Genomic DNA, 24,867 nt, shown 5'->3' with positions numbered 1-24,867 from the left:
TAGTGTGTATTTCTGATTAATTTAATGTTATCTTCATTGAAAAAAAAAAACTGTGCTTTTCTTTCAAAAATAAGGAAATTTCTAAAGTGACCCTAAACTTTTGAACGGTAGTGCATACTAGATAGAAATTGTCGTATTTGATCGGAGGACATGAGCAATCTAGATCTATATAGATCGCTATAGAAAAGTTGAAATACCTACCGTATTTGTGCCGTTTCCAACACGATTTCACCTTGTGGTGTACTCACAGGTAACACAGATTATGCGCCTTCCTGTGACTTGGCAATTTTGGCTAGCATATGCCCTGCCCTATCTCCTTCCTCAAAATACAACTGTTTAGAGAAGTAGATCTTATTCTCAGCTTCTGTCAGAAGATGGGTCTGTAAATTCTCCCTAGCCTTCCTCCACTGTGTTTCTGTCTCCTCCATCGGACTTTGAATAAAAGCGGATTCCATCTCCTCTACCTTGTCTCATCGCCAATCCCAATTTCCTAGTTCTCAATTTCCAATGACTAAAAGAGTTTAATAAGGATCCCCCTTGTAGATGCCTTCATGGCATCCCAGACTATTTTAAGAGAGGCTGTATTGACATTGAAGCCAAAAAAAGAAAAGAGAAATTATGGCACCATCCAACGATGGGAGCCAAAATGTATTCACCTTCCCCATCTGAATACCCTGGCTAGTCGTACGTGAGAAATCTGCCGTAATAAGGGCGAGTGATCCGACAGCGCGCTAGTCAAATACCCCACAAAGCGAACCCTGGGTAGGAGAAGATCATTGATAAACATATAGTCTATCCTAGATAAGGAATTAAAAGTACTGGAGTGAAAAAGTCAGAGTTTGGGGATGATGAGCCTCCAAATGTCAAGTAGCGAGATTTCCTGTAGCAGACGTCCAAAACTTGTCAACCCAACTTGCATAGAAGTAGGATCAGCCCGCATTTAACCCAATACCCATGAACTATATTATTAAAAATCACCCATCATAAGTAAGGGCATATTTGGGAATCTATTAGCAAAAGTAAGCTCTTTATTTAACCCCTTCCCAACATTTGACGTATCGTATCCATACGCCAAAGTTGGGTAGGGGGAAGTATGGAGCGGGCTCACGGAGTGAACCCGCTCCATACGATGCGGGTGTCGGCTGTTTGTTACAGCCCACACTTCAGAGTAACGAGCGGCATCGCACTCGAGCGCGATCCCGCTCGTTTAACTCGTTAAATGCTGCGGTCAATTGCGACCGCAGCATTTAAATAGTTAGAAAGAGGGGGGTGACCCCCTCTAACAGCTCATCGCTCCCCCCGCAACGCAATTGCGTGGGGGGGCGATGGTTGCCTGGGGGCCTAATGAAGGCCCCCAGGTCTGCCATCTTTGCGCACCTCCGGAAGGGCTTAATAGATGCCTGTCAGAATCACGATGTACTGCAATACATTAGTATTGCAGTATATCGTTCAAGCGATCTAATGATTGCTGGTTGAAGTCCCTTAGGGGGACTAATAAAAAAAAAGTAAAAATTTGTTAAATAAACATCAAAAAACCCCCCCTTTTCCCATTTTTCCCCTAGAGCATAGTAAAAAAAAACAAAAAAAAAAACATAATGGGTATTGCCGCAGCCAGAAAAGTCGGTGAACACCGTAAAATAAAAAATAAAAAAAATTGTAAACGCCAGAATCTCTATTTTTGGGTTACCTAATCTCCCACAAAAAATGAAATAAAAAAAGTGTTCAAACCTTCGCATGAACACCAAAATGGTATTAAAATCTACAGCTTATCCCGCGAAAAATAAGCCCTCATACCACTTAATCGACGGAAAAATAAAAAAGTTATGACTCTTGGAATTTGCCGACAAAATTTTATTTTTTACACTTAGGTTTTTACTTGTAAAAGTAGTAAAATATAGAAAAAACTATATATTTGGTATCGCCGTAATCGTATTGACCCATAGAATAAAATGAACATGTTTTAATTGCACAGTGAATTCCATAAAAACGGCCCGCAAAAAAAACCACAGAGGAATCGCAGTTTTTTTTTAAAAGTTATTTGGAACATACAAAATGTATTAAAATATATTTTTAAATGTATCCTGATCATAAGGACACCTGACTAGGAGGTGTAGTTTAGGTTTTTGGGTCAGAAATATAGTATAAAGCACAAGTGCCTTTTTTTTCAATTGCGCATTAAAATGTCTAATTTAGTTTTTTACACCATAGTATTGATGTATAGATAATGGACTTGAATGCCAATAAATGATAAAAAAAAACACAACATTGTGTCCTGAAAACTACACACTCTAAAGTCTATTTCTAGCGGTACAATTAATGTTTTAACCCTTCACATTTTTCACAGGTCATATCATAGGAGGAGACCATTTTGGCTTTTGGAATCCTTTCACACCAGAGTTAAACCACCCAATTTAAGACGATATCTGTCTACACGGACCTATCTGCTGTAACTTTACAAACGCGTAAGAGAACTGGCTCCTATTACCCTGGCTTTACGTGAAAAAAAGATCCTATATCACTGGGGCTTTCCAGTTAGTCTTCTGCTTACACGTCATAACACCCACATACTATCAGTTCCTTATCGGATGGTACAGCCTTACTTCGTCAATCGAATATTGAGGTTAAGGTTCCAGACAAACCATTGAATCACCCTCCGCTCCAGCTGAAAGAGGATTGGCAAATGGTTCGGAATCGCTAACAACCGCATCGCTGAAAATGATTCTTCGTGCCAATATGTTAATCTGTGGACGGTTTATAGTTTGCTCTCCCTTTTTTCCTAAACAGAGGTTCTTGCCGACTAAGGTGCCTCTTAGGGAAGTCAGGAGGTTTAGGTATTCCCGATATAAATGGGTATTATCTAGCTACCTTAGCTGCACATATCTCTTCCAGGTGGAATATATGGTGGAATGTATAAGTATATAACATATAAGTATGAAAACTCTTATATTTTTATCATTTTGGAACTTGCCTTAACCCAAACGATTATCACCACTTACTAGTGCACTTACATGCATTCTGAGGCAATTGATCGCCTACCTTTAGTAAAATCTTCTATTCCCCTTGATTTTCTGGAGGTTTCTATTCCGGACCTAAATTTAAACACCTGGAGGAACAAAGGTATCATGGACCTCTCCCTACTGTTTGAAAATAACCAGTTAGTGGGCTTTGATTACCCAATGTCTAAATATTCCCTGCCTAGTAATGAAAGTTTTAGTTATAAACGAATTAAGCATTTTGTTCAACATCATAGCAATTTAAACTCATTATGTAATCTCAAATTGATGGGATGGTATAACCGAGGCTCCAAGGGACTTAATGAGGCTCTGTCACCAGATTTTGCAACCCCTATCTGCTATTGCAGCAGATAGGCGCTGCAATGTAGATTACAGTAACGTTTTTATTTTTAAAAAACGAGCATTTTTGGCCAAGTTATGACCATTTTTGTAGTTATGCAAATGAGGCTTGCAAAAGTCCAAGTGGGTGTATTTAAAAGTAAAAGTCCAAGTGGGCGTGTATTATGTGCGTACATCGGGGAGTTTTTAATACTTTCACTAGCTGGGCGCTCTGAAGAGAAGTAACATCCTCTTCTCTTCAGAACGCCCAGCTTCTGACAGTGCAGATCTGTGACGTCACTCACAGGTCCTGCATCGTGACGGCCACATCGGCACCAGAGGCTACAGTTGATTCTGCAGCAGCATCAGCGTTTGCAGGTAAGTTGCTCTCTATGAACGGAATCCCCCGAAGGACACTCTGGCCGGGGATTCCGCTACTGGAGAAGCCCCTGGTGTCACTATCCATATATGGACAGTGACGTCAGGTTCTAATCCTAGAGCGGAATCCCCACTCTGGCAGGGGATTCCGCTCTTGGAGTTAATCCCTGACGCCACTGTCCATACATGGACAGAGACATCAGGGGAATCCTGTAGGAGCGGAGTCTTCGGCCAGATGGATTTCGCTCCTACAGGGAGCTACAGTGGAAGGGGGTGCCATTTACGGCTTCAGGGTGGCGCTATCTGCAAGGGGATGTTGCTAAATATAGAGGGGATGTTGCGCTATCTACAGTGGCACTATATTGGCACTTCCTACAGGTGACACTGTGGCGCTATTTACATGGGCACTGTGTGTGGCACTATGTGGGCATTATCTACAGGGAGAACTGTGGCACTATTTAAAGTGGGCACCAGCACTATCTATATGGGCAATGTGGCACTATTTACAGTGGTATTCCATCACTATCTACATGGGCACTGTGGAGTTTTCAGGGGGTTGGGACTAAAACTCATCCATTTTTTTTTTTAATGTCCATGAAAAAGGGATGGCAAATGATGGTTAAAAACCGTCAGACGGCTAAGAAATGGATTCAAATTTTGAGACACATCGATGCAAAACAGCCATGAAAAACTGACAGTTGATCTGTTGTTGACTGCAATTTTTTCACGGTCATGTGTATATAGCCCTCTTCACTCTTCCCTCACACCGGTTAGAGATGTGGGTGCAAGCCCAAGGGAGCAGACCAGGTTCCCAGTACTACAGAGATCCAAAAAATAGGCAGCACACCATAGATATCAGTGAAAAAAGAGGGTACTTTATTGCCCAATGTGCGACGTTTCAGCTCTATCCACTAGAGCCTTTCCCAAGCAAAAGACATGCGTACACACAGTAGTATAAATCAAAGTGCCAATCAGCAAATACAAAAACTGTATGTACATGATTACTATGTCAAAATACAGAGTTAGTGTAAAAAATTACATTTGTGATAAATCAATGTAAGAACAGCATAGAGACAGTGACCAAAAAATATACGGTGTAACTATACACAATAAAATATCAAGATAGTGTAAAGTATCAATCATTATTGATACATGCACCTGTGTAATCATAGTGAAAAAAGGAAAGGGGCATTGAATTAAAACTGATATCACCTGAGGAGACATGATCATACAGCCGCAAAGGCGGCGTCCACGAGGCGCTACTGCGCATACGCGGAAGTATGGCTAGGAACAGAGGTGACCCGGATGTGTGACGTAGTTGGCGCATGCGCACTGCGCATCAAGACATACGGACGCCATCTTGGATACTGCCAAAAAGGAGGTAAGGATAATGGCATTGGCATTGGCGTTGTGTTTCAAAGAACGAATATCTCGATAGGGACTGAACGCACACTAGCTGAGGATAGAACAGGGAGGCAGGCACCGGAGCATAAAAATCACCCAGACACCGAGCGGCTACAATCCAGTGAAGGGAGAATAACACTATCTAGAATACAGGGACGGGAGGAGGTCACTTGTCCGCTATCAGCAGACATATGCCACCAACTGAGGGAAAGCACTGGCACTTATATGCGTGGATACCACACACATGTATCTTAGTGCATTCCCAAAATCGATCAATAAGCGTGTATGAGGGACACAATTGGAGAGCACTTGTGTCATAATGGGTCCGAGCAATAGGAGACTATGCATGCCTATAGCCATCTCATATCTCACTCAGGTCTAGACAGCATCATCGTAATTTGAGAATTAGTACCATAAAACACAATCGCAGGGTAACCAGCCATACAGAAAATATAGAGCAATGATTCAATGAGTCCACAGGAGTGATATCCAGATAGATGTGACTTCATCTACAATAAAAAAAGAATGATTAGTATCAATTCAATAAAATTCAATTATGTCAAATATACGGAAAAGGATGTCTACATGTACCACCGATGAGAACCAGTGTCTAGTGGATCTACACGAATACACTCAATGCGAAATCCACTTTCAAACCCTTTGGTTTTAGAGTATTGTAGCTCCCTTAATTTCAGGAGCTTAGTCCTGTCACCACCCCTTCTAGGTGGCGGGATATGGTCTATAACGCAAAATCTCCAGTTGCTGTTCGGTATGCCCCGAGTCGGAAAAATGTTTAGATACAGGAAGATCTAACTTCTTCCTAATAGTGTACCTATGCTGATTGAGTCTAGTCTTCAGGTCCAAGGTGGTTTCACCGACATAAAAAGGTGTTTACAGGGACACTGGAGAACATAGATCACGAAGTCACTATTGAATGTCAGATAGTGTCTGATCTGGAATGGTCTACCTGTAGAGGGGTGCTCTAAGGTGGACCCCTTACGCAGTCGGTTGCAGTTGACACAACTTAGGCATAGAAAACAGCCAAACCTGGGTTTGGTCAAACACATCTGTTTCTTTGTTCTAATCGGACCAGTATCTGCTCTGACCAATTTATCCTTGAGACTGGGGGGTCTATGATATGAAAAAAGCGGTTGGTTGGTGAAATCGGTAACTTGAGGGAGACAATTGCTCAGCATAGGCCAATGTCGTATGATAACATTAGCAATATCCTTGCTTCATTCAGTGTATGTTGAGACAAAGGGAATACGACCTGCATCTGTCCGTGAGACCCTAGATTCTAGGAGTGTCTTCCTATCCAGGTCCCCTACTATTGATCTACGCTTGTTTAATAGTCTCGTCGGGTAACCACGTCTCTTAAAACGATTAGTAATCATGTCAAGTGTTTTCTCAGTGATAACTGTGTCACTAACAACCCTCTTGACCCGCATCCGCTGACTGGTGGGTAAACTTTCTACCATCTTCTGCGGGTGACTACTGGAGAACAAGAGCAGATTGTTACAGTCAGTAGGTTTGACAAAGAGTTCAGTGCTAAAACTGTCATCTTTAATCCTAACTAGTACATCGAGAAATTGTATACCAGTGTAAATTTAACCTCCTCATCAATTGAGTTAAAAAAAAAAAAGTATGAAACTCCTGCAGCATTGCAAGGTCTGTGGTTAGGTTAGGATGTGCATATTTATTGCAAAAATCAGGGCACGTTTTTATAGCCTCAATATCGTTTTTTGACTGCAGAAATAAAGGCCTCAATAGCAGGCATACTAGACGAGGGTATAAACTTGCTACCTTTAGACAGACCAACTTGCTTAAGATTTAGTTCTGAACTCCTGACAGGCATATCCATAAGTTTCTCAGAAAACCACCACTTCCACACCCGGACACTTCCACACCGGCAGGAAGCGCACCAGGAGAGGGGGCAGTAGGCACGGCTGGCAGACTAAACCACAGAGTGAACAGGTCCAGACAACAAATGAGGAGGAAACCAATGGAGCGGAGGAAACGATAGTTATTAATATCTCCTCTAAGGTACTGACTGAGGCTCAATCGTTACTTTTGAACAAGGGTCTTTCATTCTGTCCAGCAACATGTACTGACTGGTTCAAGATTTAAACAGATTTGTTTCGTTTCTTTAGGTCTATTAAACTAAAATGGTGGTTTTCTGAGAAACTTATTGATACTGTCTTGTATGTGAATGAGATACGGAGACAATTGAGCGACCCCATAGTGTATAAACGTATCCCGCAGGATCCTAAATTTGAAATCAGCAGGGAGATTAAGGCGATTCTGGACAAGGCGAAATGTGGTGGTATTATTGATGACAGCTTGGTAGATTATCTTACTATTGATCATCCTAGGACCCCGGTTCTTTATACACGCCCTAAAATTCATAAAACATTGACCAATGTACCCCATTGTGTCTGGTACAGATTCTATTTTTTGCCACATAGCCATGTTCCTTGACAGGATTCTTAGACCTTATGCCATAGGGGCTAGTTCATATATCAGGGATACTTCTGATTTTTTGAAACAGCTTGAGTGTCTCTGTACCGACTAGTAAAGATATTTTACTTGTATCCTTTGATGTCACTAGCCTGTATACTGTCATATATCACACTAGGGGGCTTCAAGCTGTGGAGAATTTCTTAAACTTGTCCAATTTTTCGTCTGATTGTCGCATATTTCTTTTACAGCTAGTGAATATTATACTGAGACGTAACTACTTTTTGTTTGGGGATGATTTCTTCCTGCAATTACAGGGTACTGCAATGGGGTCTAACATTGCCCCTACATATGCCAACATTTTCATGCGTACCCTGGAAGAATCATTTGTCTATATGTCCCACCATTTTGAGCAGGTTGTCAAATGGTGGAGATATATTGACAATATTTTTTTTTATATGGACCGGAGACCTTGCAATGCTGCAGGAGTTTCATACTTTTTTTAACTCAATTGATGAGGGGGTTACATTTACACTGGTTTACTCAGACACGGAAATACAATTTCTCAATGTACTAGTTAGGATTAAAGATGACAGTTTTAGAACTGAACTCTTTGTCAAACCTACTGACTAACAATCTGCTCTTGTTCTCCAATAGTCACCCACGGAAGATGGTAGAAAGTTTACCCATCAGTCAGCTGATTAGGGTTGTTAGTGACACAGTTATCACTGAGAAAACACTTGACATGATTACTAATCGTTTTAAGAGACGTGGTTACCCGACGAGACTATTAAACAAGCATAGATCAATAGTAGGGGACCTGGATAGGAAGTCACTCCTAGAATCTAGGGTCTCATGGACGGATGCAGGTCGTATTCCCTTTGTCTCAACATACACTGAACGAAGCAAAAATATTGCTAATGTTATCAGACGACATTGGCCTATGCTGAGCAACTGTCTCCCTCAAGTTACTGAGTTCACCAACCAACCGCTTTTTTCATATCGTAGACTCCCCAGTCTCAAGGATAAATTGGTCAGAGCAGATACTGGTCCGATTAGAGCAAAGAAACAGATGTATTTGACCAAACCCAGGTTTGGCTGTTTTCCATGCCTAAGTTGTGTCAACTGCAACCTAATGCGTAAGGGGTCCACCTTAGAGCACCCCTCTACAGGTAGACTATTCCAGTTCAGACACTATCTGACATGCAATAGTGACTTTGTGATCTATGTTCTCCAGTGTCCCTGTAAACTCCTTTATGTAGGTGAAACCACCTTGGACCTTAAGACTAGACTCAATCAGCATAGGTACACTATTAGGAAGAAGTGAGATCTTCCTGTATCTAAACATATTTCCGACTCAGGGCATACCGAACAGCAACTGAGATTTTGGATTATAGACCATATCCCGCCACCTAGAAGGGGTGGTGACAGGACTAAGCTCCTGAAATTAAGGGAGCTACAATGGATAGAGAGGCTCGATACTCTAAAACAAAAGGGTTTGAACGTGGATTTCGCATTGAGTGGATTCGTGTAGATCCACTAGGACACTGGTTCTCATCGGTGGTACATGTAGACATCCTTTTCCGTATATTTGACATAATTGAATTTTATTGAATTGATACTAATCATTCTTTTTTTATTGTAGATGAAGTCACATCTATCTGGATATCACCCCTGTGGACTCATTGAATCATTGCTCTATATTCTCTGTATGGCTGGTTACCCAGCGATTGTGTTTTATGGTACTAATTCTCAAATTACGATGATGCTGTCTAGACCTGAGTGAGATATGAGATGGCTATAGGCATGCATAGTCTCCTATTGCTCGGACCCATTATGACACAAGTGCTCTCCAGTTGTGTCCCTCATACACGCTTATTGATAGATTTTGGGATGTTTGGGAATGCACTAAGATACATGTGTGTGGTATCCACGCATATAAGTGCCAGTGCTTTCCCTCAGTTGGTGGCATATGTCTGCTGATAGCGGACAAGTGACCTCCTCCCGTCCCTGTATTCTAGATAGTGTTATTCTCCCTTCACTGGCTTGTAGCCGCTCGGTGTCTGGGTGATTTTTATGCTCCGGTGCCTGCCTCCCTGTTCTATCCTCAGCTAGTGTGCGTTCAGTCCCTATCGAGATATTCATTCTTTGAAACAATTTGTTATAGGCACAACGCCAAGGTCATTATCCTTACCTCCTTTTTGGCAGTATCCAAGATGGCGTCCGTATGTCTTGATGTGCAGTGCGCATGCGCCAACTACATCACACATCCGGGTCACGTCTGTTCCTAGCCATACTTCCGCGTATGCGTAGTAGCGCCTCGTGGATGCCGCCTTTGCGGCTGTATGATCATGTCTCCTCAGGTGATATCAGTTTTAATTCAATACCCCTTTCCTTTTTTCACTATGATTACACAGGTGAATGTATCAATAATGATTGATACTTTACACTATTTTGATATTTTATTGTGTATAGTTACACCGTATATTTTTTGGTCACTGTTGTCTATGCTGTTCTTACATTGATTTATCACAAATGTAATTTTTTACACTAACTCTGTCTTTTGACATTGTATGTACATGATTACGGTTTTTTGTATTTGCTGATTGCCACCTTGTTTTATACTGCTGTGTGTTCACATGTCTTTTGCTTGAGAAAGGCTCTAGTGCAGGGGTCTCAAACTCGGCCGGGTAAGTGGGCCGCATATAGAAAAAATGGGAAGTTGACGGGCCGCATTACTTTCAAATTTGATACAATACAAAATTATTGTTAATCAATTCGTTATTTGAACTACTATAACACTATATTACTAGAATAATACTACATTACTATAATAATAGCGCTAGGTTTAAAATTTGAGATATTTCTCCACGTGCTTATTTCAACAATCCAGCTTTCCAGTTTAAGTGTCGCTAAATGCAGTCCGGCGGCTCAGTTAGCACACAGGTCAAGATTGTGTAGCCCCTTTTTAGATAGTGCCACAGTGCCCTCTGTGGATAATGCAACACACCCGTAGAGAAGGCCACAGTGCCCTCTGTAGAGAAGGCCACAGTGCCCTCTGTAGAGAAGGCCACAGTGCCCTCTGTAGAGAAGGCCACAGTGCCCTCTGTAGAGAAGGCCACAGTGCCCTCTGTAGAGAAGGCCACAGTGCCCTCTGTAGAGAAGGCCACAGTGCCCTCTGTAGAGAAGGCCACAGTGCCCTCTGTAGAGAAGGCCACAGTGCCCTCTGTAGAGAAGGCCACAGTGCCCTCTGTAGAGAAGGCCACAGTGCCCTCTGTAGAGAAGGCCACAGTGCCCTCTGTAGAGAAGGCCACAGTGCCCTCTGTAGATAAGGCCACAGTGCCCTCTGTAGATAAGGCCACAGTGCCCTCTGTAGATAAGGCCACAGTGCCCTCTGTAGATAAGGCCACAGTGCCCTCTGTAGATAAGGCCACAGTGCCCTCTGTAGATAAGGCCACAGTGCCCTCTGTAGATAAGGCCACAGAGCCCTCTGTAGATAATGCAACACACCCCTAGATAATGCCAGTGTCCTCTTCAGATACTGTCACACACACACTTGTAGATGGCTGCCACAGTGCCCTCTGTAGAGGCTGCCACAGTGCCCTCTGTAGAGGCTGCCCCAGTGCCCTCTGTAGAGGCTGCCCCAGTGCCCTCTGTAGAGGCTGCCCCAGTGCCCTCTGTAGAGGCTGCCCCAGTGCCCTCTGTAGAGGCTGCCCCAGTGCCCTCTGTAGAGGCTGCCCCAGTGCCCTCTGTAGAGGCTGCCCCAGTGCCCTCTGTAGAGGCTGCCCCAGTGCCCTCTGTAGAGGCTGCCCCAGTGCCCTCTGTAGAGGCTGCCCCAGTGATGTCAGGGGCTTGCCCAGAGCTTGAGTCCCAGGCAGAGCGCTAGTAGGCTCTTCCTGGGCCTCCAGCTGTGCTCCTGACATCACTGGGACTCCTGCTCTGGGGAAGCCCCTGACATCATTGTCGATGTATGGACAGCGATGTCAGAGGCTTCCCCAAAGTCCCGGAGCAGAGCCGATAATAGCGCTCTGCCCGGGACTCCGCTCTGGGGAAGACCCTGACACACTGTCCATATATGGGCAGCGATGTCAGGGAATTCCACAGAGTCCCAGAGCAGAGCCGACACCAGCGCTCTGCTCAGGACTCCGGCTCTGGGGAAGCCCCAGACATTGCTGTTCATATGTGGACAGCGATCTCAGGGAATTCTACAGAGTCCAGGAGCAGAGCCGACACCAGCGCTCTGCTCCGCTCTGGCCAAGACCCTGACACACTGTCCATATATGGGCAGCGATGTCAGGGAATTCCACAGAGTCCCGGAGCAGAGCCGACACCAGCGCTCTGCTCGGGACTCCGGCTCTGGGGAAGCCCCAGACATTGCTGTTCATATGTGGACAGCGATGTCAGGGAATTCCACAGAGTCGAGGAGCAGAGACGACACCAGCGCTCTGCTCCGCTCTGGGCAAGACCCTGACACACTGTCCATATATGGGCAGCGATGTCAGGGAATTCCAGAGTCTCGGAGCAGAGCAGATACTAGCGGCTCTGTGTCCCGCGGGCCGCGTGCTTGAGACCCCTGCTCTAGTGGATAGAGCCGAAACGTCGCACATGGGGCAATAAAGTACCCTCTTTTTTCATTGATATCTATGGTGCGCTGCCTATTTTTTGGATAGATAAAAAAAAAAAATTCAAGTTTTTAGTGATTTTTCTGCTCATAATAAAAATTAAAAACATCTAATTAATTAAGCTAATCTAGAAAATTAAAGCCTCATAAGTCTTATAAAAAACAAAGTAAAAATAGTTGTGATATTTAACCCCTTCCCACTTTTGGGCGTGACTGTACGTCCAAATTCAAAGTGCGGTCACGCCCTGTAAAGCGTGCACAGGAGCTGTGCGCGCCTTATCTTCAGCGGCTGTCAGCTGTCATACACAGCTGACATTCTGCAGCAATGGCTGTTACCGCCGATCGCAGCCATTTAACCCTTTCAATGCGGCTGTCAATGACGTCCACCGCATTGAAGTGGTTGACAGAGGGAGGGAGCTCCCTCTGTACCCCCCGGGCCCCACCCCGCGATGGATCGCGGGTGGCGATTGTTGCTATGGCAACCAGGAAGCCGTTACTAGGTTTCCTGGTTGCCGAGGTACGGTAGCCTATTAGGTCCTGCCCGAGGCAGGACGTAATAGGCTAACTGTCAAATGAAGAATGACAGTTACGGTACACTGCACTATAGTAGTAGTAGTACAGTAGTGGAGTGTATCGTACCGGGGATCAGAAGACCAGATCTTCAAGTCCCCAGGTCAGTGTAAAAAATAAAATAAAAAATGTTAAAGACAAATAAATAAATAAAAGTTTTAACTAATAAAAACACTTGCCCTGTTTCCCTGATCAACTCCTTTATTATTAGAAAAAAAAATGAAAATATGGAAAACACTATACATAATAATAATAGGTATCGCCGCGTTCAGAACGGCCTGATCTATAAAAATATCACATTATTTTTACCGCAAGGTGAACACCGTAAAAAAATTTTAATAAAAAAAACGACAGAATTTTATTTTTTGGTCATCTTGTCTCAAAAAAATGTAATAAAAAGTGATCAAAAAGTAGCAAGTATTGTAAAATGGTACCAATAGAAACTACAGTTCGTCACGCATAAAACTAGCCGTCCCGCAGCAATATCAACTAAAAAATAAAAAAGTTATGGCCGTCAGAAAAGGCGACACTAAAACATTATTTTTTTTTTTAGAAAAGAGTATTTTTATTGTGGGAACGTATTGAAACGTAAAAAAAACTATATAAATGTGGTGTCGCTGTAATCGTATCGCCCCGCAGAATAAAGTTAACATGTTGTTTATACTGCATGGTGAACAATGTAAAGAAAGAAAGAAAAAAAACAAAACGTGATAGAATGGCTGTTTTTTTGGTTTCCGCATATCCCAAAAAATGGAATAAATAGTGATTAAAAAAAAAAAAAAAATGAATGAAAAAAAAAAAAAAAAATAATCACATGCACACCAAAAAGGAACCAATAAAAATTACAGCTCAAGCCACAAAGTACAAGCCATCACACAGTTCAGTCACCGGAAAAATAACACGTTATAGCTCTCAAAACGCAATGATGCAAAATGACGGCCCAGACTCATTTTTAGATCCAGTAGAATTTCACTAAATACCCCACATCATCATTTGGTGGACCCCACAGGTGGACCCTGTAAATGCAGCGGAGATGAGGAAACTTTAGGGCCTTGTGCTGCTTATAGGGCTAGTGAAGAAGTCAAATATAAGGCAACACTGGAGCGCAGATATTTTGTATAATACCCAATAAACCCGGCCTGTGCATAAAGGATTGGTTCAAAGCGTACCACACCAATCCATGGATTATTCATTCTCCCATTACATCATCCTATTATGACCTGATGCACTCCACCCAGTTTACATATACCCGGATGTACTCCGCCCAGCTTACATATACCCTGATGTACTCCGCCCAGCTTACATATACCCTGATGTACTCCGCCCAGCTTACATATACCCTGATGTACTCCGCCCAGCTTACATATACCCTGATGTACTCCGCCCAGCTTACATATACCCTGATGTACTCTGCACAGCTTACATATACCCTGATGTACTCTGCACAGCTTACATATACCCTGATGTACTCTGCACAGCTTACATATACCCTGATGTACTCTGCACAGCTTACATATACCCTGATGTACTCTGCACAGCTTACATATACCCTGATGTACTCCGCCCAGCTTACATATACCCTGATGTACTCTGCACAGCTTACATATACCCTGATGTACTCTGCACAGCTTACATATACCCTGATGTACTCTGCACAGCTTACATATACCCTGATGTACTCTGCACAGCTTACATATACCCTGATGTACTCTGCACAGCTTACATATACCCTGATGTATTCTGCACAGCTTACATATACCCTGATGTACTCTGCACAGCTTACATATACCCCCACATTATAAGCTGAAATACCAGTAAAACACCAAGCAAAATCTGCGCTTCAAAAGCCAAATGGTGGTCCAACCGAGCCTGGCAGTGTACCCAAACTGCAATTTATGACCACATATGGGGTATTACTGTATTCTGGAGAACCCGCTTAATTTATGGGATGTGTGTCTACAGTGGTACAAGCTGGGCATAACACATTGGGCACTGAAATGGCATATCTGTGGAAAACAGACATTTTCAATCTGCAACATCTATTGTATACTCATTTTTTGCAAAACACTTGTGCGGTCAAAATGCTCACTACACCCCTAGATCAATTCTTTGAGGGATCTAGTTTCCAAAATGGGGTAATTTTTCAGAAGTACCACTGTCCTGATACTTTAGTTCAATGCACCATGGTGTCAAAAAACGAATCTTGTAAAATCTCCACTCCAAATACGAAATGGCGCTCCTTCCCTTTAGAGCCTTGCTGTGTGTCCAAATAGCAGTTTATAACTACATGTGGGGTATTTCCGTACTCCAGAGAAGTTACTTTACAAATGTTGGGGTGCATTTTCTTTTATTTGTTGAGAAAATGAAACATTTTGACCTAAAGCTACAGCTTAGTGGAAAAAAATTTAATTTTTACTGCACAATTCTAATGAAATCTATGAAACACCTGGGGGTCAAAATGCTCACGACATGGTGCCTGAAATATACTCTAAGAAAAGGAAGGCAGAAAAATCCACTAGGTGCTCCTTTGCTTCTGGGGCCTTTGTTTCAGTCCAATAGCACACTAGGGCCACATGTGGGATATTTCTAAAAACTGAAGAATCAGGGCAATAAATATTCAGTTGTGTTACTCATGTAAAAGCCTTCGGTCTTACAGGAAAAATGGATTAACCCCTTAAGGACGCAGCCTAGTTTGGACCTTAAGGCTCAGAGCCCATTTTTAAAATCTTACATATTTTACTTTAAGTGGTAATAACGTCGGAATGCTTAAACCTATCCAAGCGACTCTGAGATTGTTTTCTCGTGACACATTGGGCTTCATGTTCGTGGTAAAATTTGGTCGATATATTCAGTGTTTATTGGTGAAAAATTGCAAAATTGAGAGAAAATCTTGAAAAAATAGCATTTTTCAGAATTTAAATGCATCTGCTTGTAAAACAGACGGTTATACCACCCAAAATAGTTACTAGTTCACATTTCCCATATGTCTACTTTAGATTGGCATCGTTTTTTGAACATTCTTTTATTTTTCTTGGACGTTATAAGGCTTAGAACATAAACAGCAATTTCTCATTTTTAAGAAAATTTCAAAAGCCTTTTTTTTAAGGTACCTCTTCAGTTCTGAAGTGGCTTTGAGGGGCCTATGTATTAGAAACCCTGATAAAACACCCCATTTTAAAAACTAGACCCCTCAAAGTATTCAAAACAGCATTTAGAAAGTTTTTTAACCCTTCAGGCATTTCACAGGAATTAAAGCAAACTGGAGGTGAAATTTGCAAATTTAATTTTTCTTGCTGAATTTCAATTATATTAAATTTTTTTCTGTAACACAGAAGGTTTTACCAGAGAAAAACACTACTAAATATGTATTGTCCAGATTCAGCAGTTTTTAGAAATGTCCAACATGTGGCTCTAGTGCGCTCGTGGAATAAAACACAAGCCCTAGAAGCAAGGAAGCACCTAGTGCATTTTGAGGGCTCTTTTTTATTAGAATATATTTTAGGCAGCATGCCAGGTTTGAAGAGGTGTTGAGGTGCCAAAACAGTAGGAATCCCCCAATAGTGACCCCATTTTGGAAACTACACCCTCAAGGAATTAATTTATGGTTGTTACCATTTTGACCGCACAGTTTTTTCACAGCACCTATTTGAATTGGGCTGTGAAATTAAAAAAATGTCATTTTTTCCAATAAGATGTCATTTTTTATCAAAATTTCTTATTTTCACAGGGAACAAAATACCCAATTTTGTTGCCCAATTTCTCCTGAGTGCAGCGATATCCTATTTGTGGCGATAAACTGCCATTTGGGCCCATGGGAGGCCTCAGAAGGGAAGGAGCGCTGTGTGTTTTTTGGAGTGCAGATTTTGCTGGTTTGGTTTTCGGGTGCCATGTCACATTTGCAGAGCCCCAGAGGTATCAAAGCAATAGAAACCCACCAGAAGTGACCCCATTTTGGAAACTACACCCCTCAAGGAATTCATTTATGGGTGTTGTGACCATTTTGACCCCATAGTTTTTTCACAGAACTTATTTGAATTGGGCTGGGAATGAATAAATTTTTTTTTTTTTCAAATAATATGTCGTTTTGACTGAAAATTTCTTATTTTCACAAGAAACAAAATACCCCATTCTGTTGCGCAATTTGTTCTGAGTGCCGCAATACCCCATTTGTGATGATAAACTGCGGTTTGGGCCCATGGGAGGGCTCAGAAGGAAAGGACCACCATTTGACCTACTGGGGATTCTCTGGTGTGAAGTCATGAATGCAGAAGCCCCTGAGGTACCAGTACAGTTGAAACCCACAAGAAGTGACCCCGTTTTAAAAACTACACCCTTAAAGGGAACCTGTCACCAGCATTTTAGCTATAAAGCCAGCAATACCTGGTGAAAGTGGGTGAAAAATCATTGTCATCTAAGCTATAAATATGTTCTAAGTAAGCTCTGTAGCTTTAGTATTCCGTTTTTCAGTGGTCCCAAGCCATATGCAAATGAGCAGAAGAGAGTCAAATCTTCATCTGAAAAGAGTCAGATTTTCATTTCTCCAGCATCTCAGAGTGGACTCCACCTCCTTCTTTTTGATTGACAGCTCCTTAGCCAGTCAGGGCCAGACAGGTGGCAACGGTGGGCGGGGTTAAGAAGCTGCATCCCAGAGGGAAAAATAATTACCATAAAAGGCGGGAAGAGTTTAAACGACGATATTTACAGACAGAGGAGGACTTCAGGAAAGAAGAGAACAGGAACGCACTCTGGACAGCTGCGGCCATTGAGGGGTCAGGCGAGTTTAACAGGTAAGATGTTGATGACAGGATCCCTTTAAGGCATTCATCTAGAGATGTAGTGAGCATTTTGACCGGACACATACACCCCATAAACTAATGTGGGTTCTCCTGGGTACGGCAATACCCTCAATGTGGCTGTTATCAGCTGCCTGTACACGCAGCAGGGCCCAGAGGGGAAAGACGAGGGGGGGGGATAAGCTGTGCGGAGTACATCAGGGTAAGTAAAATTGGGGTAAATTATAAACCAAGGGATGCAAGATAAATTTTAAAACACTTTCATACAGAGCTCTGGTTATTCGGGACACGTGTCACATTGATATATTGTGTCCTCCCTTATCCCCCTCTTATAGCAGACTTTGCACCTCTTGACTTTTTCCCTTCTTGCCAGTTTGGGGAACTTCTCCTGGAAAGTGTTGCCACCCTGGTACGATGCGTGTGGCCTCACTTCCAGAAGTACCGGGTGCCGCCCCTTCTTGGTCCCTAAAGATTAGGTTCCTGATAATCACCTCTTGAAATTCCAGGAAAGTTCCCCTCTGGCCTGCACATCGACGTAGCACGTACACATTGTACAATGCCATCTGTATGAGGTGCCCGGCCAGCTTCTTACACCACACCGCATGGCGCTGTAGGGCTTCAGGATTTGATCAGACAAGTCCAACCCTCCCATGTACCTATTGTAGTCCAGGATGCAGTCTGGTTTCTGTACTGGTACCTCGTACCTAGTGGATTTTGAGGCCTCTTTTTCATTAGGCACCATGTCCGGTTTGAAGAGGTCTTATGGTGCCAAAACAGTGGAAACCCCCAAAAGTGACCCCATTTTGGAAACTAGACCCCTTGAGGAATTCATTGTAGTTTTCTTGGGGTGCATGCGGCTTTTTGATCAGTTTTATTCTATTTTTAAGTGGCGCGGTGACTAAAAAACAGCAATTCTACTATTGATTTGTTTATTTTATTTTTTTTACAGCGTTCACCGTGCGCTATAAATGACATTCACTTTATTCTGCGGGGCGATACGATTATGTCGATACCCTATGTTTATAGTTTTTTTTTATGTCTTATGGCGTTTGCACAATAAAATACGTTTTGTAAAAAATCATTTACTTTTTGTGTTACCTTATTCTAAGCGCCAGAACTTTTTTATTTTTCCATCAATAAAGCCGTGTGAGCACTTATTTTTTGCGTAACAAACTGTAGTTTTGATCAGTACCATTTTTAGGTACATGCGACTTTTTGATCTCTTTTTATTCCATTTTTTGGGAGGTGAAGTGACCAAACAATTGTGATTCTGGTACGGTTTATTATTTTCTTTTACGGCGTTCACCGCGCGGGATAAATAACGAAATAATTTTGTAGTCCAGGCTGTTACGGACGCGGCGATGCCAATTATGTATATTTTATTTGTTTGTTTATATATTTTTATTAATAATAAAGGACTGATAAGGGAAAAGGGGGGATTTTTACTTTTATTACTTTTACATTTTTTATTTTCTTATTTGTACACATCTTTTTTTAACTTTTCTTTTACTTTATTACTTTGTCCCACTAGGGGACTTGAGGGCAGGAGGCCCTGATCGCTATTCTAATACACTGCACTACATGCGTAGTGCAGTGTATTAGAACTGTCAGCTACTCACTGACAGCAAGCATAGTGGGTCCTGACGTTGTCAGGACCCACTAGGCTTCCGTCTATGGCATAGCCGGACGCCATTGTTTGGTGTCTGGTTGCCATAGTAACCATCGCCGGCCGCTATCGTATAGCAGGCCGGCGATGGCAGCTTAACCCCTAAAAAGCCGTGATCGCTATTGAACACTGCTTTTTAGGGGTCAATCAGCGGGGACACAGCGATAGGTCCCCGCTGTAGCAGCTGTGACAGCTGCTGTACGAGACAGCAGCTGTCACAGCTCCTGTGTCGGGAGGACGGCCGAAATGGCCATTACTCCCGAGACGTACTATTAGGTCATGGAGCGCGAACGCTAAGGTTACCATGACCTAATAGTACGTTCAGGAGCGGGAAGGGGTTAAAATGGAATTTCTGCAAAAAAAAATTAAATTTGCAAATTTCCCTTCCACTTTGCTTTAATTCCTGTGACACACATAAAGGGTTAAGAAACTTTCTAAATGCGGTTTTAAGGGGTGCAGTTTTTAAAATGGGGTGTTTTGTGGGGGTTCCTAATATATAAGGCCCTCAAAGCTACTTCAGAACTGAACTGTTCCCTAAAAAAAAATTGCCTTTTCAAGTTTTCTTGAAAATATGAGAAATTGCTGCTAAACTTATAAGCCTTGTAACGTCCTAGAAAAGGATGTTCAAAAAATGATGCAAACAAAGTAGACATATGGGAAATGTTAGAGGCTCTGTCACCAGATTTTGCAACCCCTATCTCCTATTGCAGCAGATCGGCGCTGCAATGTAGATAAGAGTAACGTTTTTATTTTTTTAAAACGAGCATTTTTGGGGAAGTTATGACCATTTTAGTATTTATGCAAATGAGGCTTGCTAAAATACAACTGGGCGCGTTTAAAGTAAAAGTACAACTGGGCGTGTATTGTATGCGTACATCGGGGCGTTTTTACTTCTTTTACTAGCTGGGCGTTGTGAATGGGAGTGTATGATGCTGACGAATCAGCATCATCCACTTCTGTTCGTTAACACCCAGCTTCGGGCAGTTCAGACACACAGCGTGTTCGAGAGATCACGCTGTGACGTCACTCACTTCCTGCCCCAGGTCCTGCATCGTGTCGGACGAGCGAGGACACATCGGCACCAGAGGCTACAGTTGATTCTGCAGCAGCATCGGCGTTTGCAGGTAAGTCGATGTAGCTACACACGCTGTTTGTCTGAACTGCCAGAAGCTGGGTGTTAACGAACAGAAGTGGATGATGCTGATTCGTCAGCATCATACACTCCCATTCACAACGCCTAGCTAGTAAAAGAAGTAAAAACGCCCAGATGTACGCACATAATACACGCCCAGTTGGACTTTTGCAAGCCTCATTTGCATAAATACTAAAATGGTCATAACTTCCCCAAAAATGTTCGTTTTTTTAAAATAAAAACGTTACTCTTATCTACATTGCAGCGCCGATCTGCTGCAATAGGAGATAGGGGTTGCAAAATCTGGTGACAGAGCCTCTTTAACTTGTCACTATTTTGCGTGGTATTACTATCTGTCTTACAAGCAGATACATTTGAATTTAGAAAAATGCAAATTTTTGCACATTTTCTCTACATTTTGGTGTTTTTCACAAATAAATATTGAATTTATCGACCAAATTTTTTCACTAACAAAAGTACAATATGTCACGAAAAAACAAGCTCAGAATCACTTGGATAGGTAAAAGCATTACGGAGTTATTACCACATAAAGTGACACGTCAGATTTAAAAAATGAGGCTGTGTCATATGGTCCAAAAGTGGTTGCGTCCTTAAGGGGTTAAAGCAGTTCCAAATGTATTATCGTTTAAAGAAGTGCATATCAAAAATTGAAAATTTGACCTGGACACAGGGGTATCAATGACTTGGTCATAAAGGGTTAATATTTATCCCTAGTGTGGCAATAAATTCTGGGATCTTAGGGGAAAATGTTTTTGTGGATGACCACTCCAAATATTCTGGGGGAATAGAGTGGGCCGTGTTTTGTGGTACTTCTGCGACATGCCCTGTGCTTGTGGACTCTGCAGCGACACTTGCATTTCCAGAAAGCGTATTACTGTCGTCGAGATCACTGGTTCACATTTCTACCTCGGAAGCAGTTTCTGTATCGCCTTCAGCAGAGTAAGAAAGTAACATGGCGTATGCCTCTGCCACCGTGAACCTCCTATAGGCCATTCTAAAGTTGCACACGAACGTACGACATATTCTAATTTATTATTTTATTTTTTTTACAAACAAAAATACATGGGCGTCACACAATCACACTTCACAAAACAATGGACATCGCACAAACACGTAGACCAACTATAAAACAGTTTTGTTTTTTTTACACAAAAAAAACAAACCAGACGTCTCACACGTACACTACACAAAAAAACTGCCTAACCCTAGAATAGACGCATATTAACTCTAACATATTAACCATATGAAGTTTATACATTAGGGAGGAATTTTTTTTTTATCTTTTGTGATCACTGTGACGGTTCTCACAGTGATCACATGACCGGAGACCACTGCTATTGGTTTCAGATCATTGCTCTGAAGCCTAAGGCTGTTGCTAACAGCCTTGTCTTCAGAGGCAGAGCAAACATTGCCCGCCAAAGTTCTTCTGAAGTGCCGATGTGAAAAGGCGACGACGCTTCAGAAGAACTACCTTGAACGGCCGACGTAAAAAGACCACTAGTCGTTAATGGCATAAAGAAAAGGACTAAAGCATTTTAAAGGATCACGTTATATCTTACCTGTTCCAATTCATATGCCTTTGCCTTGTCTTCATCACGATCTGCATTTTTCCTGTAAGCGAGACTCAGTCCCCACACAGCAAGAATTGTATAGACATTGTCACGCACCCAGGCATCTTTGTGTTCACAACTTGCAGGCAATAGGCCAGTCACTGGATTCTGAAAAAAGTTATTAAGAGAGTAAGCTTATATGCAAGCTAGGCTGGTTTCCACTAAAGGATTATGGTCCTATTCAGACAGCCAGTTATTGGGGCACTGGTATGGGTCGGTCATTTATGGACAGCAATACTGGACCTGGATAGAAAGAATAATTGTTCCAGTTGTAGCAAACAGGGCCTTCTGATCTGATCAACCTGAAGACCTTTCAAATAAACAAGAGTTTATTTTTTTAGGGCCGATCTTAAAAAAAAAAAAAAGGGGTTGCGCTTCCCTGGTATACTGTAACTAACTGGGCATACAGAGGTTCCAAGCATTTTACACCATTGTAATAATACATATAGAGGTTAGGGTTTTAAAAACATCCATTAATTCCATCACCACAGATGCAGTTTATCACTTGAAATCTTGCTTGTCAAGTGATTTGTAATACATTAGAAGCTTTAATAAGAAACAGCCCTCCGTGTGTTGGATGCCAAGCTGCGTCTGGCCAGTAGACATCAAACTGTGCCAACCAAGGCACTAAACCACTGCCTGTGGTGGATATTATGAGTCACAGGCCTGTCTCATCCGCTTCTGCTAATATTACAGAATATAAATCCAAGGACTTACGGACTGAACAATCAAAGAAAAAAATAAACCTAGAAACATGAAGGAAACAGACTGTACATTAGAATAATAAACAAGCATTTATACCGCCTATGTTGTCCACAGATAAACAAGGCTTTTACTTTGTAAAATCTGTGCTGAAGTTAAAGCGACCCTCCGGTCCCGGGACAAACATTTTAAATATGATGGGGGCATATGGAATAATATTACTTGGTGCCCTCTAGTTGTGCCCCTCAGCCGTGGATCCTCCGTTTTAGGGTCCCCTCTGTGTGGTCCCAAAATGGCCGAATCGCTTCTTAGACTACGAGTCTGAGCCACTCCCACTATTCTCGGATTGGCCAGAGCTGCTCACATGAGGAGTTCTGTTCAATTCGTGAACAAAGGGAGTATCTTCGACTCTGAGAAGCGTTGTGGCCATTTTGAGCCAATACGGCGGGGAACCTAAAACGGCAGATCCACGTCATAGGGGGGCAACTGGAGGTCACCAGGTAATATTACTCCATATACCCTATCACATTTATAATTTTGTCCGTAGATGAAAGGGTCGCTTTAAAGAGGTATTTATGGCATATGCACAGGTGTCACATTTATCAATGACTCCTTTTTGTTGGCCCAAACTGCACCAATTATTATGTTGCACTTGGCAGAACTCATGGCATACTAGATTTGTTTCCCTTCCTTATGACACCTCATGGCTGTCGAATATCTACGACAGCATTTTGTTCAAAAAATTTCTTCTAGTCCATAAGAAGTTTTGCCATATAATTTTGAGGCATATTTTCCTTAACTGCAGATATCTTTCATAATTATGGTGCCTGTCTGTTAGGGCATATTTCTAATGGAGATTACACCACCTTTCTGGTGCATTTTGTGAGATAAACGTGCCCCATTATTTATGACGACGGTCTTTGTCCTATTGAATGTTTCGCTTTATTCACTCAGATTCTTAAGGCCAGGGTCACACACACAGAGTTTGTGCAGTTTTTGATGCACTTTTGGTGCCAAAGTAGACACAAAATAAGGAGGTGCATCAGTCTTTTCTTTCTACTTTTACTTCCTTTTGGATCCACTTCCGGCTTTGGCGGAAAAAAAATAAAAAAATAAAAATTTGAAAACTGCATTCAATTAAGCATGGGATCCTGGCTCAAAAGTGCTTCTGAGAGAGCGTGAAATCCTGTAGCCTTTTCTGCAAAGCTCCAATAATATTAGAAATCCAGTCAAAATCTCCAGTTAAACTGATCTCCTGACATGTCAAAGGTACATGATCACATTGTGAATATCAATGATTGCAGATTCAATAAGGCACTTATAAAACCTTTTGACCCTGCTCAGATATTTTTGTTACTGAATATCAACATCCAAGCAAAGTTCTATTCCAGTCAGTGGCAGCCTACGTAGATAGTTGTGTCAGATTTCCTATAACAGAAATCTCTGAGCAAGGTCAAAGAGGTTTAAGCACCATATTGAGGCCCTTCAGTTTCAGAACTCTATCGTGCCCTTAAGTTCTGGCAGTCAGTGTCAAGACTTCACTACTATGATCTTCTCATGTATCTTTGAGAAGTAAAGTTCATCATTGGAATCCCTGCCCGTTACTCAGAAACCATTACTGCATGGTATTAATTGAAGTTGTTATTTTTTCTATGATAGCTGAAGGGGCTTTCCAGTTATAAAAAAAAAATTGATCGGGTGGACGCCAATACGTGTATGTCCCTTGTAATATTGCACTACGGGTCAGTATCAACAACTACGATAATTTCTTGATTGTACTAGGGATGTCACGATACCAGAATATGGACTTTATTGTAGTATTGCGATTACTCTATACCAAAACGATACTTTGCCAAAGATAAAAAAAAAAAAAAAAAAAATTTCTTTTGTGAGTCACGTGGTGTGATGAATTTTGAACCTCCATGTGCCTAATTTTAATAGTAATTAACCCCATCTTGTTCCTCAGTCATAATGGACAACATTGGGTTAATGTATGAGGTACACGATAGGGTTAATTACTAATAATGTGAGGCACATGGAGGTTCAAAATTCGTAAATACCTCACATTAATAAAAGAAAGCAGTTTTTGTTTTTTTAAATATTACGTAATTTTATTACGCTATAAATTTGTTATTACGGTTGCGACGTATGTCCATATTTTATGTGTAGAAATGTTTATTG

At 42.0% G+C, this 24,867-nt stretch overlaps 1 protein-coding gene across 2 annotated transcripts in view; it reads right to left on the bottom strand.

Moving 5' to 3' along the window:
* PHKA1 (phosphorylase kinase regulatory subunit alpha 1) overlaps window positions 1-24,867 on the bottom strand; it is a 453,374-nt gene that overhangs the window by 383,995 nt on the left and 44,512 nt on the right. For both annotated transcript variants that reach the window (XM_075835632.1, XM_075835633.1), the window contains exon 2: window positions 21,934-22,092. In XM_075835632.1, coding sequence (XP_075691747.1) covers window positions 21,934-22,092 — 159 coding nt within the window. The remainder of the gene's footprint in view (window positions 1-21,933; window positions 22,093-24,867) is intronic.

The sequence above is a fragment of the Rhinoderma darwinii genome, chromosome 8 (assembly GCF_050947455.1).
Source record: "Rhinoderma darwinii isolate aRhiDar2 chromosome 8, aRhiDar2.hap1, whole genome shotgun sequence".
NCBI lineage: Eukaryota > Metazoa > Chordata > Amphibia > Anura > Rhinodermatidae > Rhinoderma > Rhinoderma darwinii.
This window is presented reverse-complemented; position numbering and strand designations above follow the sequence as displayed.